Source organism: Agelaius phoeniceus, chromosome 1 (assembly GCF_051311805.1).
Source record: "Agelaius phoeniceus isolate bAgePho1 chromosome 1, bAgePho1.hap1, whole genome shotgun sequence".
In the NCBI taxonomy this organism is placed as follows: Eukaryota; Metazoa; Chordata; class Aves; order Passeriformes; family Icteridae; genus Agelaius; species Agelaius phoeniceus.
In genome coordinates, this window is record NC_135265.1 from 81,737,253 (window position 1) to 81,754,375 (window position 17,123).

The following is a 17,123-nucleotide window of genomic DNA, read 5'->3' on the forward strand; positions in this document are numbered from 1 at the left end:
TTCTGCTTTCTTGCTTGCCAACACAGCATCTTGCCAGATACTCTGTGAGCCTCTCAGTGTCATGTATGGCCAATTTGTTTCCAAAGTCAAAACTGCAGAGTTATTAAATATAATTTGTATTTGTCAGTTCGTGGAACATACTGCAAAGCCAATTAGCTTCAGCTTTCTGTGGAGAGGAGAAGGGCATGCAGCTTTAACTCCATCCCCCTTTATTTGGGAAGGGTCTGTTTTTGCTGTTATCACTGGTTTTTTGTTACCACAGCAAAGAGAAAATGTACAGACTGAATTACTATTTTTTTCTTAGCTAATATTAAGCATAATATTAAAAAGTTGAAAAAAGGCAGTGGCAATTCTTTTAAGAGTGTAATGTATAATGTAAAGTACAATTTAGGTTTATTAATATCTGAAATTAATTATAATTATTCAATACATTGAAATGTTTTGAAAGCATTGCAAACACCTTTTCTATAATGTTGTAAATGTTGCATCAAACTGGGAAGGGTACCTTTATTTATGCAATGAGCTCTGCTCTCTCCCACCATGCTCCTGTAGTCTCTGTGTCAGTTAACACCTGCACTTATGTTCACTACCTTTATTTAGGCCTGGATATCTAAACTGAGGTTTGACTTGATGTAAACAGTGGTATACCTGCCTGCTTAGTGCCAGGTAGATGGATTCTGAAATCAAGCTCTGTGACTTGGTTGTATTTTTTGTTGCTGAATTTCTAGTTTCTGCTCTTTGTTTAGCATTGGCCAATTCACCTCTTGGACAAAGCTGTCCAAAGAGGTTATTGGACTGACCTGTCTAGGGAGAGCTGGCAGAGACTGTCACAGCCACTAAGACATGCAGGATGAGATATCAATGTCTTCTTAGGGAGCCTGTAAATTTAAAAGTCTTTGTCATTTCAAAGATGGTTTTAGTAAGCACTGTGTAATTGCTCATGTGAATTTTGTCACTGCTGCTTCAAGGAGCATAGCTACAGTGTTATCATACTATACCAAATGTCTGGGATCATTGGAGAGTGGTCTAGATGGTTTTAGACATTGCTGGGGTTTGTTTTAATTTTTTCCTAGAATTTTTTTAGTAGTGGTATTTTGTACAGACTGGGGTAAAGGAAGTATTCATATGTAACAGATTTAAATCAAATACTGGGTTTTTGTTTTCACAGGAAAACCTATGGTTATGTGATACCAATTTAAAAGCAAACCCCAACATTTTGAGGTTGTTAGTGCAAACCCCAACAATTTTAGGTTGTTAGTACAAACCCTAAAATCTGCAGAATATACGTCTCTTGCTGAGCTGAAGCCTTCCCAGGTATTTAGTACAATTGCACTATAAATTTGGATTTACTTTCATTAAAATGAGAAGGTAGTGGTAGATAATCTATTGTGCAGCACTGGAAAGCATCTCAATGAGTGATCTTTTTCTCCTCTCAAAGTTCCTTACAATTATGAAAATTTGGAAATTTTATTGGAGTACTTTAACTATCAAAAGTCTGTTGTTCTTAAAAGATCTTGGTATTCGACTCTTTATTTTTCTAGACTTTCTTTTTTTTTTTTGCACCAGTGTCAGGAAATGAGAGATTTGTATCTCACCCACGTAACAAGCAGTTTGTCAGCTTCAACCACAATATATGTGGGTAATTTCAGCTGAAGGAGGGAAGCCTGGAAGGAATATTTGTTTATGAATTTTTTTTTTTTTCTTCCTCAGTATAAGCTAGGAAGAGTAATTGCATGTTTTCCTCTTTTTCAGAGGCTCCTACTGCAGCCTCAGTCTATTTCAAATAGACCTTCTTGATCATCCCTGATGGACAGCAACAGTACAGTAACTCTTCCAGTAACTTACTGGGTAGAGGTGTTTACTGGGTGAGGATGCTGCCACAGCTCATTAATATTTAGCAATGCAAACTGCAAAGCAACTTCTGCCATGCCTTAACCACTACTTTAGATATGGACTCTAATACCACCCAGGGAAAAATACCTTTTTTTTTTTGCTCAGGCAGTTGATGTTTATGAAATACGAAATAAATGAATGGAGATATCAGGCAAATGAATCTCTTTTGCAATAGCCTCTTTGCTTACCCATGTCAGTTCTGTGTGCCCTGCAGCAGTTGGGCTGCACTGCTTCAGGCACTGGTCTCAGCTACACAGAAGACACCAGGAGCCACCAAGCCCTACAGTGAAGATGCTGCCACAGACACAGCAGCCAGCGGTGTCGTGGTTTAACCCCAGTCAGCAACCAAACCCACACAGCCCTAACCCAGTGGGTGGGGGTGAAGAACAGTGAAAGTGAGAAGATGTGTGGGTTGAGGTAAAAGCAGTTTAATGGGGAAAGCAAAAGCCCCACAAGGAAGCAAAGCAAAGGAAGGAATTCATTCACCACTTCCCATGGGCAAGCATGAACATTTCCCATCTTCAGCCATCCCCAGGAAAGCAGGGCTCCACATGCATAACTGTGATTTGGGTAAACAAACCCTATGAAAATGTCCTCCCTTCCTTCTTCTTCCCCATAGCTTTGTATTCTGAGCATGACACCATGTGGTATGGAATGTCCCTTGGTCAGCTGGAGTCAGCTGTCCTTCTTACTGTACTCCCTCCCAGCTCTGTGCATCCCCATTCTCCTCGCTGGTGGGATGGGATGAGGAGCAGAAAAGGCTGTGCTACTCAGTGTGAGTGTCAGTGCTACTCAGCTGTGACTAAAACATCCCTGGGTTCTCAAGGCTGTTTCCAGCCCAAATTGAAAACATGGCTCTGTACCAACTACTGTGAAGGTAATTACCCAGCCTAAACCAGCGCAGCGTGGTGAGCAGTGCCACCCTCCCTGTGCCGCCGCTCAGCTGCGCTGGGCACACGCACCACATGTGAAGAGCACTGCAGGACGTTTTCCAGGGTGACTGAATTTCCTGTGCTTTCACTGCACATGCATGTGTGGTACCAAAGATTTTCATCATCATTACATGGACTCTAAGGCATCACAGCATCTTGGGAAAAAGGTCTTCCCTCACAGTTGGTGATAAATTAATGTAATCATGCTGAAAGTGAGTTGCAAGGAGGGCAGGGAAAAGCAGTAATTTGTTTCCTTTTTTTTTTTTTAATGTTTTCTCATTACTGGGCAGAATAGCAAAAGAACATTAAATATTAATTTATCTGCTAGATCATTTCCAGTGCTTTATATGTACCAGCACAGCATGAACATATATATGGAGCTCTATTTATTTCAGCTGATTTTCAGTAGTCCTTGGGATCATACAAATGTAAATAGCTGAGCATAAAAAAACCTCATACCCCCACATAGGCATATACCCCCTCATATGGGTAGATCTGGTACATTTGATGCATTTCATGTGCTTTGTCCTTGAAATAATATACCCTGTACAAACACTATTTAGTTGCATAATGCATAATTCATGTAAGTTGGAATGAGACAAGTGAAGACTTGAACTGGTGCCCTTGGACATCACAAGTCATTCATTAGTGGTCTTACTAAGGTGCAAAACCTAAACCTGGTGTGAAGTCAGATTTGACCTGTAAGATATGTCTCTCATTTGTTTTCAAAAAAATCTGACAGTGTGAATGATTGAATTCTGAGAGTTAAAATAAGAAGCAGGCTTTAATGTATTTTTTATGAGCTGAAAAGAACTCATTTCTAGCAAGGCTGGTGATTTATAAGGAGGAAAAAGAAGAATTGAGTCACATGCACTGAAAACAATCTATTGGTTTAAAGGCAGAAATGCATTAAAAATCTCAAAGACACAGCCCCATAATAGTGTCATTTGAATGCATTCTTTCTCCAGAAGGCATTTGTCCTCTACTTTCTCAACCACCACTGGGCATTGCTGTGCCAGTTCTTTTAAACTATGGTAACATTTGTCCAGCATAGTGAGTTTCACACCTGAGCTGCTTTCTGGTAACTGCTCATGTGTATGAAATGGTTCCTCTAGCTTTCCAATTTGGTGTTTGTTCTGATTTAATTTAGAAAAGAATAGCAGGTTTCATTCCTAAAGACATTAATCACACAAAACCTTGTTGAAATTGGGTTAGTTGTTATTAGGGAAGACTTGGTTGATTGACCCTTAAAATATATATATTTTATTTTTAAAGTTAGTGTAAATAAAATGATGGTTGATACTTTCTGAAAACAAGAGGTTCTAGGTCTTTTCCAGTGCAAGTATTATTTTACACTCACAACTAGTTAAATTAACTGTTGCAGATTTAAACCAAGAATTAATTTGACTTATGCTATCAGTTTAGTAGATGTTAATGTTATGGTACAGATTTTCTGTTTATATAGGCACAGTAGCCTCTCACCGAAGGTACTAAAAGGTTTACTTTTTATTCCGTTGCACAATGTGGACATATCAGAAGTGTTAGAAAAGGTATTTCTTAAAAAGTTAAGACTTGTTTCTAACAGTTGCATTAGTGCCATGAATTATTAAAATCTATTTATCTGTACAAAACAAAACAGAATATACAATAAATATATAAGTAGATTTCTATTTAAAATTTTATTGAAAGTGCATTCCACATCTTACTTTTGTTTAAAAGGCAAAAAAAAAGTCTGTGTATTTTCCTTTGAGATGTTTCGTACGTAGGTGCAAGTATTGTGTGCTCCAGTGGAGAGGAGAATCCCTGTCCTCCTGGAATATAGTTATTTCTGGTAAGAGTGGGTTTTTGCAATAACCTACCATTTGTTCAGGTTTAAATATTGCACATTTTGGATATCAGACTTAGGTTTATTTTCACAGTAATACCCTGCATCTGATGAGAGCAACAGCATGTTTTGTGAGGGCTGATTCTACCAGTTGCATTGGAGTCTCAGACCACACAGCTGGCTGGCTGATCCCTCCTGCACTCTCATTGTGAGAAGCCAGAAGTTGTGCCATTGAAGAAGACTTGTCACACTTGTGCCTTTCATGGGACAGAGGGCTCATGGCCTTGAATGATTCTGTTTTTCATAGTAGCATTTTGTGTTGTTTTTCCTCTCATGGGAAGACAGACAATGTGGAGAACTGAGAAGGATGTGAAAAGAAAATCTCTTCTCCCCATGCAAGTTCTAGATTTGCCTCTTATGATAATGTTCATTTGGCTTCTGTTCCCACACACAAAAAAAATACATACATTGAAAAGTGTTTTTGTTTTTTCAGCTAGCTAAAACATTGGGATTTCTGCCAATCTTATAGTTCGTCTATATGGAATGCTGAGTAGGAAATTTGGTTCCTCCATGAAGAATCACATGATGTGCAAACATTGAGAACATCTGTTTATGGGCAGATGCCTTCACAGATGTTATAGTTTCAACTGAGGCAATTCTCAAATGTATTTCACTGTTCCTTGCTGACAATCTGATTTGTGCTTTCCAACAGTGGGATGGCGTAGGACCTCTCCCAGACTGTGCAGAACCACCCAAAGGAATCCAGATGCTGTGGCACCCTTCAATAGTCAAACCCTACCTCACACTTCTTTCTGAGTGCTCAAATCCAGACACGCTGGAGGGGGCAGCGGGGGCACTGCAGAACTTGGCTGCTGGGAGTTGGAAGGTAGGAATATTAACCCAATACGTATTTCCTCTTCAGTTCTGAACCTACAGCTGACAGCAGGCTGGTGATATAAATGTATCTAATTGCTTCTGGTAGTGGAATAACCTTCTGTTCTCATAGAACTATCTGAAGTCAAATCTGAGACAGTATTTCAAGTCCTAGGTACTCATATCATAGCAAATGTCAGCGTACAGCAGCAAAGATCACATCGGTCAAGTCAAGTATGAAAAATTGCCACGGAAAACCAATATCCAAATATAGAGAATAAGGAGAAGCAGTTCTTGATGAACCTGGGTGACAGAGCCATGAAAAATGAGCCAAAAATGCCACCAGTGGCAATCAAATGAATCCATATTGTTTTGTCACTGCAGAAACTGGTTGACATTCTGTCCCTTAGGAGAAGGCAGGGCACGGCAGAGCAAGATATAAATGATGTGACACCAAGTAATCTTAGCATCTACTTTTTTAAAAATAAGGCATTATTAAAATGCATTCATAATATGATTAATTATATACAATGAGTGAGGAAATGTGCAATCAAGGCACTCTATTCCAGCTAATCCTATTTTTTCAGTTCAAAAAGCACCATTTTTCTTTTATGTATTATTTTCAGTATGTCCAGTAAAATATTTAAGAAAATGCTTTCAAATTTAGAACAGATCAGTAAAATTCAACATTGAACTTCCTTTACTTTTTAGGACAACTTTCCTGGTGGTAAACTGGTTTAATTGGCTGAAAGTACTAACTGTGTAATCCTATGGTGTAACTATAAGGCATTGATTTTAAATTAACTCTCAGTAGGAATTTTTCTCATTTACAATGAAAACAGTCATGTACAGGGAAATGCACTGATCAAAGTTATGTCTCAAAAGGTATCCTGTTGGGTTTTAAGCAGTTGGGCCTTTGTATGTGATATGTAAATACCAATTTAATTAGGCATTCATTTTGAAATATTAGCACTGGCACTAAGAAGTTGTTTTCTTTTTCACATAAAATTTTATTGGAAGTTGGGTTGGCACACTCACTAGCTCTTCCAAGACATATCATGTTTTTGGGGGTTTTTTTATAATGGTGTTCCACCAGATTTATAATATGTCATTGACTGTTGCATTCAGTGGCACGTAAAAAGATTTAACAAAGTATCTGTTCAGTGATTTTTGTCCTATGTAGCACTGTGCCTGAAAATCATTATGGTTTTATTATTCTCATGTTTTAGACTGCTTCAGATGGTGTAATCCTGGCAGCAAAATGCAATAAATGTGTACTATCCATCTGGGAATGGGTGTAGTCCTGGTCCAAATGAGAAAACAATGCATGCATGTTTGCCAGGACTAATGGAAGTGCTAAAATCCAAGTGGTGTCCCTTCTCCCATTTCTAATAAATCTGTATACCTGTCATCCTTTAGTTGGCAGAAGTGTACAGTGAGAGGAAGGGAGGCTCTGCAGAGCTCTTTGGCAAGTGCTGGCTTAGAAAAACTGGTTTTGGACTTTAATACTATCTGTGCTGATACCATGGGAAAAGCTGGGTTGTTCTCATATTGCTCTATTTTTCTAAAGATTCACCAATTCTATTACAAGGGATGTGCAGACACAGAATGAATATCCTTAATTTCACATGTCATACTAGCCATTTTTGTGAGGGGAGTAATCCTCTTTGGGGATTACATAAGCATTGATGTTTCCACCTTTTGACCTCTCTTTTCCACTGCTGCAGTCCAGATATAAAATGACTGAAATAAAAGATAGAAAACTCTTAAAAGAAGAGGTTATTCCTCAGGGAGATTTTAATTTTTTTAGTTCCTCCAAGAAATGGTAATTTTATAAAGAATGGAAATTATTTTTTTTTTACTTGAATTCTTTAAGAACTTTATGATTACTGAAACTTAAAACTGAAAGAGAGAAGAGCAAACTGTATGAAGATAAACAATGTTGCTATTAATAACAATAGCAATAGCAGTTGTGGGCTTTTTCCAATTAGCATTATTTTAATACCAGAAGAATCACAGACTATATGAAGCACCCAGCCTACCAGGTGTGCTCACACACTACTGAAGATACAGTCTCTTCTGGAAAAAAATACAATGCAGTTGATACACTTCCACAATTCTTTCCGAGCTGTTTCACCCTTTTGGTTCCTCTGGTACAAAGCTGTCTAATCCTCTTGGGTGGCCAAGAGGTAATATTTTTAACACAGGCAGTGCTTAGCCAGTGCTATTACAGAGAGAAAGTGAGCAGATAAAAGGAAGCCTGGGTAATTTTTAAAAAATAAAAAGTTATGTAGGGGATTTAGATAAATGTCTACCGCTAGAATTAACAGACGATATGTGTCTAAATCCCCTAGACTGCTTTGGAGAATTTCAGGCACAAAAAGAAAGCAGCAGTATGTAGCTTTAAGGATTAATAGCTCAGAAAGGCTGAAAGTTTTCATTATTTCAGGGTGTATAGTTTCTCAGGGATACATACACATAAAATCAACACATGCACATGGTGAAACATAATCTGTAGGACAATTTTAGCACTGCTTCAGTTGCAGGAATTCCTTCTAAAGCCAAATACTAACATAAAAGAACAAAGTGGGACATACTTATATTTACAGACAATTTTTCTATGTCAAAATGAAACACTTAGGACTAAAGTCTTGACATGTATTACCCATCTGCAAAGTAAAACTTGGGAGTTTTTTATAATGACCAATGAAATATTTGGTCGGTGCAATTATTATTACACCAGGCACAGTTTATTACACAGTAACAAACCAGAAAAGGAGCATCTTGGTGGCAAATACATTAGCTGATCCAAATGAAGATTTGTCAATAAAACAGGATACTGATTTTGAAGTATGAGGAAGAGTATTTTCGATGTGAAAATTTAACCTGGCATAATTTATGACTGCGTATCTTGACTTTGGTGTATATTCTGGTTTTGAAAAAGATTGCCAGCTTATATACAAAGCAGAACTCATTTTGGAAGAGACTCTTTCAGATAAACACAGACATTTGTTCATCTCACTGTTCTGCATCAAGATGTCATCACATAAGGAGGACACTGGTATTGGAATCTGAAGGAGAAGAACCATCTTTGTCATGGAAAATTACATGCATATGCACACAGAGATATCTTTTTTGTTCATGTGCTTACTTGATGCATCCATGAAAAATAGGATTGGCCCTTTTAGAATAATGTCTATGGAGACAGCCAATATGTAAGTCTTTTGGAAAAACTGGACAAATTAGCATTATCTACATCATTGCCAGAGTATCACATTGCCTAAGGTCCAATTGTTGCCCTGCACAGTGACCTGTGACACCAGCTAGGGGTCACTGCATGTCCCCCTCCTGACAGGGTTGGTGACTGCCATAATGCACATTCCAAGTGCAGTGCTGCTGCCTGACAGCAATGGGGCAGTTTGTCAGCCCTGGATCTGCACCCACTCACTACCTTCTGCTGAGCTCAGCTGCTACATGGGACTGCAAGGGTTACTGTTTTAAAGAAGTTATTGCTTCCCAAAACATTTTGTCCCATCAGATCATAACCACAGTAGTTTCATGATATCCTGATCATCCTGCAGGTAGAAGGAGCAACACGTGAAAAGCGTGGCCATTGGGTTAGGCTTTGCTTCCTCTCATTGCCTCGCTAAGATTTTTTTTTTTCAAAGAATAGGCTTTTTGTAATTATACTTGATGTGAACTTGAATATTAAAGCTGCTTAGAAATATGAAATAATAAAGCTAGGGAAACACTTTCCTCATCAATCTTAGCTGGAGTTTTCCCTGAACAAATAAGGTTTGAGACATGCCTTTGGAAGCAGTGCAAACTCTTTATTTCCCATTAGGTATTAACTTTCACTGGGAGCTCTGTTATTTTTCTTTGCCACTTAATTTGTGTTTAACCAAATTTGTGCAAAAATATAGAATAAGAAAAAAGGAGACTTTCTGACTCTCCCAGCTCTATTCTGAAGACAATTGCCTGCTTATTAAGAAATCTCTCCCATTATAACTCTTCAAACCAGAAGTTCTTTCTACAACCTCACATTTTTTTTTATTTTAATGCCTTGGATTGAAAAAATTACATGGTTTAAAATTACAAGAGCAATCCTGTAAAAGATTATCTTTTTATATGTAGTCTGGCATTAATACTTCTCCTCAGATGGTAAAAATAAAAGTGGCAAGTTCTTTTTAGTTTTCACCTTGGTCAATTGGCTATTAACACATTAAATCTCCTGAGCCTGTAAAAAGTTATATGCAAAATGTCCTCGAGTTAACAGTGTCAAGCATCCAAGGTTATGTCCCTTCTGAATAAAATTATCCTCTCAGGAAGAAAGGAAATACTAGGATATCTCCTTATTACTGTGTCTGTATGTATCTGACAGCTGAGTTTAGGTTGATGTCAGTTTATCTGCCAGACATTACTGCAATATTGCAAGACCTGTTGCTCTGAACTCCTAGAATCACAAAGGAGCTCAGGTTGGCAGGGACCTCTGGAGGTCACCGGGTCCAACCCCCTGCTTAAGCAAGGCCACCTAGAGGCAATTGCCTGGGACCATGTCCAGATGGTTTTCTGAATGTCTCCAAGACTGGAGACTCTACAACCTCTCTGGGCAACCTGTGCTGGTGTTCAGTCCCCCTCACAAGTGAAGAAGCAATTCCTGCTTTTTGCAAAAGTCCTGTGTTTGTTATTGCCCATTGCCTCTGGTCTTACATAACCTTTGTTGTTACATGTGGTTGTAACACAATGTTGTCACCACAAGTGGCATTTCCTTAGTTTTGTCAAACATTAAAAATAAAATCTTCATTCAGATGATTGTTTAAAAAAATACTATCATTACTTACATAGGCAAAACCTATCTTTTAAAACCAGGAAACAAGATTTACTTTATTTCTTCTGGCTTAAATTGGAACCGATAGCACACCTGCTCTGAGCCTTGCTTAGTCCCTTCTGTGCACTCAGTCTCCTGTCTCAGTTAATTACAGGCTTTAGGAACTCCCTCATCTGCTTTAATGACAGGATGGCCAACTTCCTTTTCCACACTATTGCTGATACAGGTCAGGATGCCCTTGGCCTTTTTGGCCACCTGGACACACATTGGATTGTGTTCAGCCACTGTCAAGGTCCTTTTTCACTCAGGTCCTTTTTCACTCAGGTCCTTTTTCACTGGGCCACTTTCCAGCCACTCTGCCCCCAGCCTGTGGCGCTGCCCAGGGGTGTTGTGATCCAAGGACAAGAAGCATTTGGTACCTCAGCCTTTTCCTCATCCCCTGTCACTGTGTTTCTCCCTGCATCCAATAAAGGATTGAGATTCTCCTTAGCCTTCTTTTTGTTGGTGCTGTATTTATAGAAATTTAAATTTTTGTCGTCTTTTACAGCAGTAGCCAGATTTAGTTCTAGCTGGACTTTGGCCCTTCTGATTTTCTCCCTGAAACCTCAGAACATCCATGTAGTCCTCCTGAGCTCCCTTCTTCTGAAGGGGAGGGAAAAGCTCTGTTCGTTTTCTTCTGAGCTCCACCTTTGTTCAACCAGGCTGCTGCTTTTCCCCACCAGCTCGTCTTTTAACATACAGGGATGACTCCTTCCTCTCAACAACTGGAACAAGCTTTTAAGATTTCCTACTTGAACAATGTCTAGCCTTCCTGGACTTCTTTGCCCTTCAGTACTGTCTCCCAAGATACTCTGTGAACCAGTCTCCTACACAGCCCAAAGTTTGTCCTCTGCAAGTCCAAGGTAGCCATTCTGCTGAGCTTCCTCCTTTCTTATCCTTTGACTGTAACATGAGGAGCAAGTGTTGCTCTGTTGAGGTCAGTATCAGTCTCATGAAACTCTAGCATTCCTTGGATGGTTCTTTCTAGTGCCTCTCCTTTCTGTTCCATGTTTGATCATACTCAGCAGGGAATGAGGAGCTCTTTGGTCAGACTGCTGAATGTCCCTGCCTTTGATCCCTAATATACAGGTACAATACCCATGTGAGTGGTGTTTATGGGTCATTGGCCTGATCTCTTGAGATAGGCTAGATGCTATCGTGGTCTTCGTTTCTTAGACAAGCAACTGCATTTTTTTTGTTAATTCCATGCTGAGGGAAATTGGACTCTCATAGGAGCAAGAGCTCCATTAAGTAAATTATTAGATAAGGAAACTGAAAACATAAAAGAGACCATTTTAGGCACAAGGTCAGTGCAGCTGTTTCAAAGAGTCTGTATGAGAAAGAGTTTCAAGCTCCTTGCCATGCACACTCTTGAAGATAATGAGTAATTAGTTTTTAAAGCTGCAGACATCTAGGTTATCAATCTTCTCTTATCAGGCAAGGACATATTGTGGGTTCCTTGCCAGACTTTTCTGATTACTTTAGTTATTTATGTATTAACCCTTTGAAGTTTCATCAGGCTGTTCCAGGAGAAAGTTTTCTTGGATTACAGTGAAAAGGCTTGCTTTCATTTTCTCCTAAATAATAGTATTGTGAATCTTTATGTGATAGGATGCAGAAGACCATTTATAACTTAATATGTGATCAACAAAGTCAATTTTTAAAATAACCAATGCTTTATTCTGTCAGGAATTCCAATGCTTTGTTCTGTCAGGAATTCTTACCTGGTAGAAACAGCTCATTAATGAGGCAGCATCAATTGTTAAATACATTGGATTGTATAAGTACATAAATTGTTAATACACTGGAGATGTATTGGCTCTAGAGGACAGAAGACAAAATTGAAGGGACAGGACAATATTTAAAAAACAAGACCTGCTGCTGCAAACACTTGTATCATAGACATCATAAGGAAATTAGCATGGTCATCTGTATATGGAATGGGAGCACAGTAGTTCATAGTGCCTTCATGTTCAAGGTAATCCCTTACTATAAGCACTTTTCTTCCCGTGAGATGTACCACTTTTGTCCCAAATCTTTTCTTTTTTAATTATATTAGTTACAATGTTTGGAAAACTGCTCATAGAAGTTCTCAGATGATTTTGGAAACATAACACCTACTTGTTCTGCAGAACCAGGAATGATGAGGTGCAAAGGCAGTTCCTTATCAGTTTTGCCTTCCTGTTTAAGGTAACATCTGTTAACACTTATTTTTCTCTAGTTTATTTACTTAACTTTGTATCTTTACCCACTGTATTTTTTCCTTTCTCTTTAATCTTGACCAAGGTTGTGGAGCAAAAGAGTAACCAGTTAATATTTTACTCTTGTCCCAACACAAAGATGTAGAGAACTTGCTAGTAGTATACCAGATAGGATCATTTCTGAGAGCAGAACACCACAACTGGGACAAGAAGTCCTTGGGATGTCTCTTTCTGCTCTCTTCAGAAACTGCAGAGAGTTAACCAAGATTTCAGTGCTTTGCTGTCTGTCAGGTGGTGTGACTTCTTAGGGATCCCAATAGAGTTTTTTGAGTAAAGTAGATCTGTAATTTTTGAATATAAAAATATTTTCCTTTTTTCCTGATAGGTATATTACATTGAGTCTGATCAGACAGAGAGGAATATTAGTCTTTAATTACTCACTGATCTTTGATTATTTCACATTCAGTTCTCTTTCATGGTCTGCTATTTTACTACTGTTAGCATGGACTCTTTCTAAGCCTTTCCTAGCAGACCTCAAGTCTCTCTAATCTTCCTGGTACTATAATTTGCCAAGTAATTTAGTTTGCTGTGTCATGCCTGCTCCCCTGATTTAGCTTTCATGTTGTGGTTTATGTCTCAGTAGTTCCTTTTAGTATTCAGTAACTCAATAGTCTTTGGGTCACAGTGTTGAACTGTACCAGTACAATCCAAATTCTAGTCAAAGCTGAAGTATGGGATGAAATATTCTGCAGATACTTCGGGAGCACTGATGTCAGTGAGAGGAAAGTGAATCCATTCAAAATGTCAAGTGTATACAGTTGTTGGTATTTCTTGCATTTTTAGGGGGGGAATTTATTTTGGTAGTTTTCTTCTTTCTCATTTTATGATGGAAATTTCTTCATTGTTCAGTTTGGTCTCCTGTGTTCCTGCTTCATAGAGAAATAAAGAAAACCATATGAAACACCAGAAGGAGTTAAGTGAATACGTGCTTTTAAATTTTTCTGGAAAATATAATTGAGTTTTATCTAGAGTAATTACTCTTTTCTTGAGTTTCAGCCTAATATAATCCTAAATCCCTAGAGGCATTCACTTGTGCAGATGGTATCTGACAAACAAAAAAATAATTTGCAAGTTTACTCTATTTTTCTACCTAATTACTGTGATGAAAATAAAAAGGAAGCTATTTATGAAAGTGGACATAGAGCTCTACTCTGTACCCTCAAAGGGATGTGTAGTAGTTATGCCCCCCAGATTCCATTATTGGTAAAGTGTATTCATGCAGGAGACTTCGGCTCCTGTGCTTGTCTCTGATAATTTAGCCTCAATCTGATGCAGCAACAATGATTTTATTTTATTTTCTGGCTGCTTGTTGCTGCTAAAGTGTTTGCTGTTCCCACAGGAACGCTTTTGCTATACAAACTGAACAGCTATTTGATCGTTGACACTGGCACTGATTTGTGCAGTAACAGGATGATTAAGTGTATTAGCAGAGTGCCTCATTTACTTACTGATAGGCAACAAACCCTTTGTCTCTTTTCTTTTTTATGATTTTTTCATCTCTTCGCTTTTATGCTACACTGAGCTCGTATTAGCAATTGACCCACAATGTGGAAATGCAGGCACCACACGATGGCTTTAGGCAAACAGAAGGATCATCAGTGTACACAGGGCTGAATCAATTTCTCCATTCTCTGTAAGAATGAAATAGCTTTTTGAGGCACCTCCATTTGAGCTTTCCTGAAATCCACACAGTGCAGCATAATTGCTTGCAGAGACTTGTCCTAATTGGCAGCTTAAGGAAAGAGGACCACACAGTTCATACCACTTTCCACATGGAAAGTTCTCCAGAGACCCTTGAAACAATTAAAAGCGTTTCTCTCTTTCTGCCTAAGGTTCATGACTTGAAGCAGCAGATTAAATGATAGCAAATCACACATTGAGGAGTCTGTGAACTTTTCCCAAAGTGGATGACATCCTCTGGAAAAAGACAGCTTGGGAAGGAGAGGAGTACTCAGGAGAGAGGAGAGGTTTTGTACTTAACTTTTCTGTAGTACTCCACCCATTGTTTTATATGTGTGCATATGTGTGCATATGTGCATCTGTAAAAAATTTTATCTGGATCTTTCCCCTGTGAAAGCTTTGGAGCTCTCTTTTTTACTTTATTTGTAATCAAATTGATTGGTTCATTACAGATCCTGAAGGCTTGCATGTTGTTTATTTAGTAAGGAGGTTTATATTTTCTCTTTTTTTTTTCATACTGAGTTATTTCAGTGTTTCTCCTCCAGTGTCTCCTACTCTCTCTCTCTAGGCTTAAAAGTAAAACATTTCCTAATTTGTTCCTCTTAAACTTTTGGGTTGGAATGGATGATGAAAGTGCTACTTCCTAAGAAGTCTGTCTGAACAAGTGCTTATGTTTTCTCTTGGTAGGTGGCTAAAAAAATCAAAGAAAAACTGTTTACTGAGGTTTTAGAATGGAGGTTTTTAAAATATAGTGAATAATCTAAGGGATTTTTTTTGATTCTCCTTGGTATTGAATAGACATAGATAAGGCTTTTTTTCTCTCAAAACAAACACCCCCACTAGTTCCACATGTAGTCCGTTCTGGAGATGCTACATCTGTGATTTACTTCTGCAATGAACAGCAGCATCTTTCAGAATACTCTCAGCCAGCCTGAACTCTCACCTCAACCAGACAGGCTCACTTCTTTCTCAAAATATTCTCACTGTTATCTTGAACTCTCACGCTGGCAGTCACCTTGTAATCACAGCAGACACAACAGATGCTTCCCCTGGGAGTGATGTACAAAATACAGTGTTTTTTAAGTGCAAGGAGGTATTGCTCATTTCCCAGCTGCAGGTGAGAATAAATCTAACTGGCAGGTAAATACATATTTATTAAGCCAGGAAGGTTAGAAATATCCATTTGTTGTTTCCATAGCATCCTTTATATTTAATATCCCATTAAAATTAATGTATAGGGAAGAAACTTTTTCACAAAATACTTCCTGTTAGACTCTTTGATCCTTAAGATCTGTTTTAGTTTTTTATCTGATGATCATCCTACACACTGGTTCTAGAGAAGAGACTGGAGGAGAGAGCATAGAAAAAGATCAACAAAGAGTCCTGCTTTCACTTATCTCCCATAAGCTGTTTGCTTTGTAGCACAAAATGTCAGCACATTTATGTTTTAGACACATTATTATGCTCAGGGATGCTGAGAACCCCTTGTCCAATGTAACTGACAAGATAGCTTATCACAACTATTATCACTTTCATCTTCAACAAAGTCCAGCCAACTGGCTTTTGTTATGCATAGTTACTACAGAGGAGAATTAATAAAAAAATACTCTTTAAATTCTGGAATTCTGGTTTGTGTTCCTTTTTTCCCAATTTCCCCTGAATCCTATCACCTGGAACGAACTTGTACTACAGACATTGCAGCACCGGAGTTCTTGTCTATCTCCACATCTACTGTTTTTATCATAAATATATATTCTGGTTTTTGCTATTCAGGGCATATATCTGATATAAACAGATGCTTTTAAAGTGAGCTCTTCAGCTGTGGTAAGTAGAGGCTGTATGCAGGGGTTAAGCATGGTCTGCTTACAGTGAATGTGCTTTTTTTTTTTAACTCTGCCTGGCTATGGAGTAATGCTTTTGCAATGTAATTATTCTTTACAATGGGATGTCTTTGTCAAAAGACAAGAGCCATCTAGATCAGAAAATCCTAAGACTTAGCATCCTAGTTTCTGAAATAATTGAAATATTTCAAAAGCAAAGACCTTCCAGAACTTGTCTTCACCTTCCAGGTACAATGGCAAGATAAGCATCCATGCCATGGCACTGAAAGGAAGGAGACATTGTGCTTCAATAATTTCCTTTCAACTGTCAGTACAAGAAACATGAATGTGAACTTTATGGAAATTGCAGAGAAGAGAACATGAAGTGAAAGGAATGTGTGCCTGTGGATGGCTTGTTTTGAAGTGGGCTGTGCTGAGGAGACCTGTGCATCCACAGGTGTCCAAACAACTTAACTTTGGCAGTACCCATATACTTAAAACCCACAAGGTCACAGCTGCTTATATGTTTTACAACAGCTGGAGATAGCAGCAGAATGGAAAACAGGGTAGTATAGCTGACCTTTCAGCCCTTTATGTGCTGGGAACCCCAAGTTGTACAGCTCTGGATGGATTTCCTAATCAATCACAGCGCACTGCATAGATCCCTTGTTCACTGACATGATAATCTTTAGAGCTCCTGAAGAGTTTTTTAGAAGTAAACAATTCCATTCATCATTTCTGCTGTCAAATGAAAAGGATGTTTACATGAGAACATACTGCTTGCTTTGATACAAAGACAAGGCCGTGCCAGTGGTGTCATGACCAGCTGTCAAGTGGGAGATGCCTGCAGGCTTCTCTGATAGAATCAGCCACTGGGTTTATGCTGCAGCCACGTGATACCTGCAGCCAGGCACAGCATAGGCACACACTGCCCTCAGGTCAGCTCTTGAGGGAATGGCTAGCCTTTCAATG

At 38.6% G+C, this 17,123-nt stretch overlaps 1 protein-coding gene across 11 annotated transcripts in view; it reads left to right on the plus strand.

Moving 5' to 3' along the window:
• The window catches only part of CTNND2 (catenin delta 2), a 638,012-nt gene that overhangs the window by 549,564 nt on the left and 71,325 nt on the right, over positions 1-17,123 (plus strand). For all 11 annotated transcript variants that reach the window (XM_077182185.1, XM_077182224.1, XM_077182172.1 and 8 more), the window contains one exon: positions 5,363-5,536. In XM_077182185.1, the coding sequence (XP_077038300.1) occupies positions 5,363-5,536 (174 nt within the window). The remainder of the gene's footprint in view (positions 1-5,362; positions 5,537-17,123) is intronic.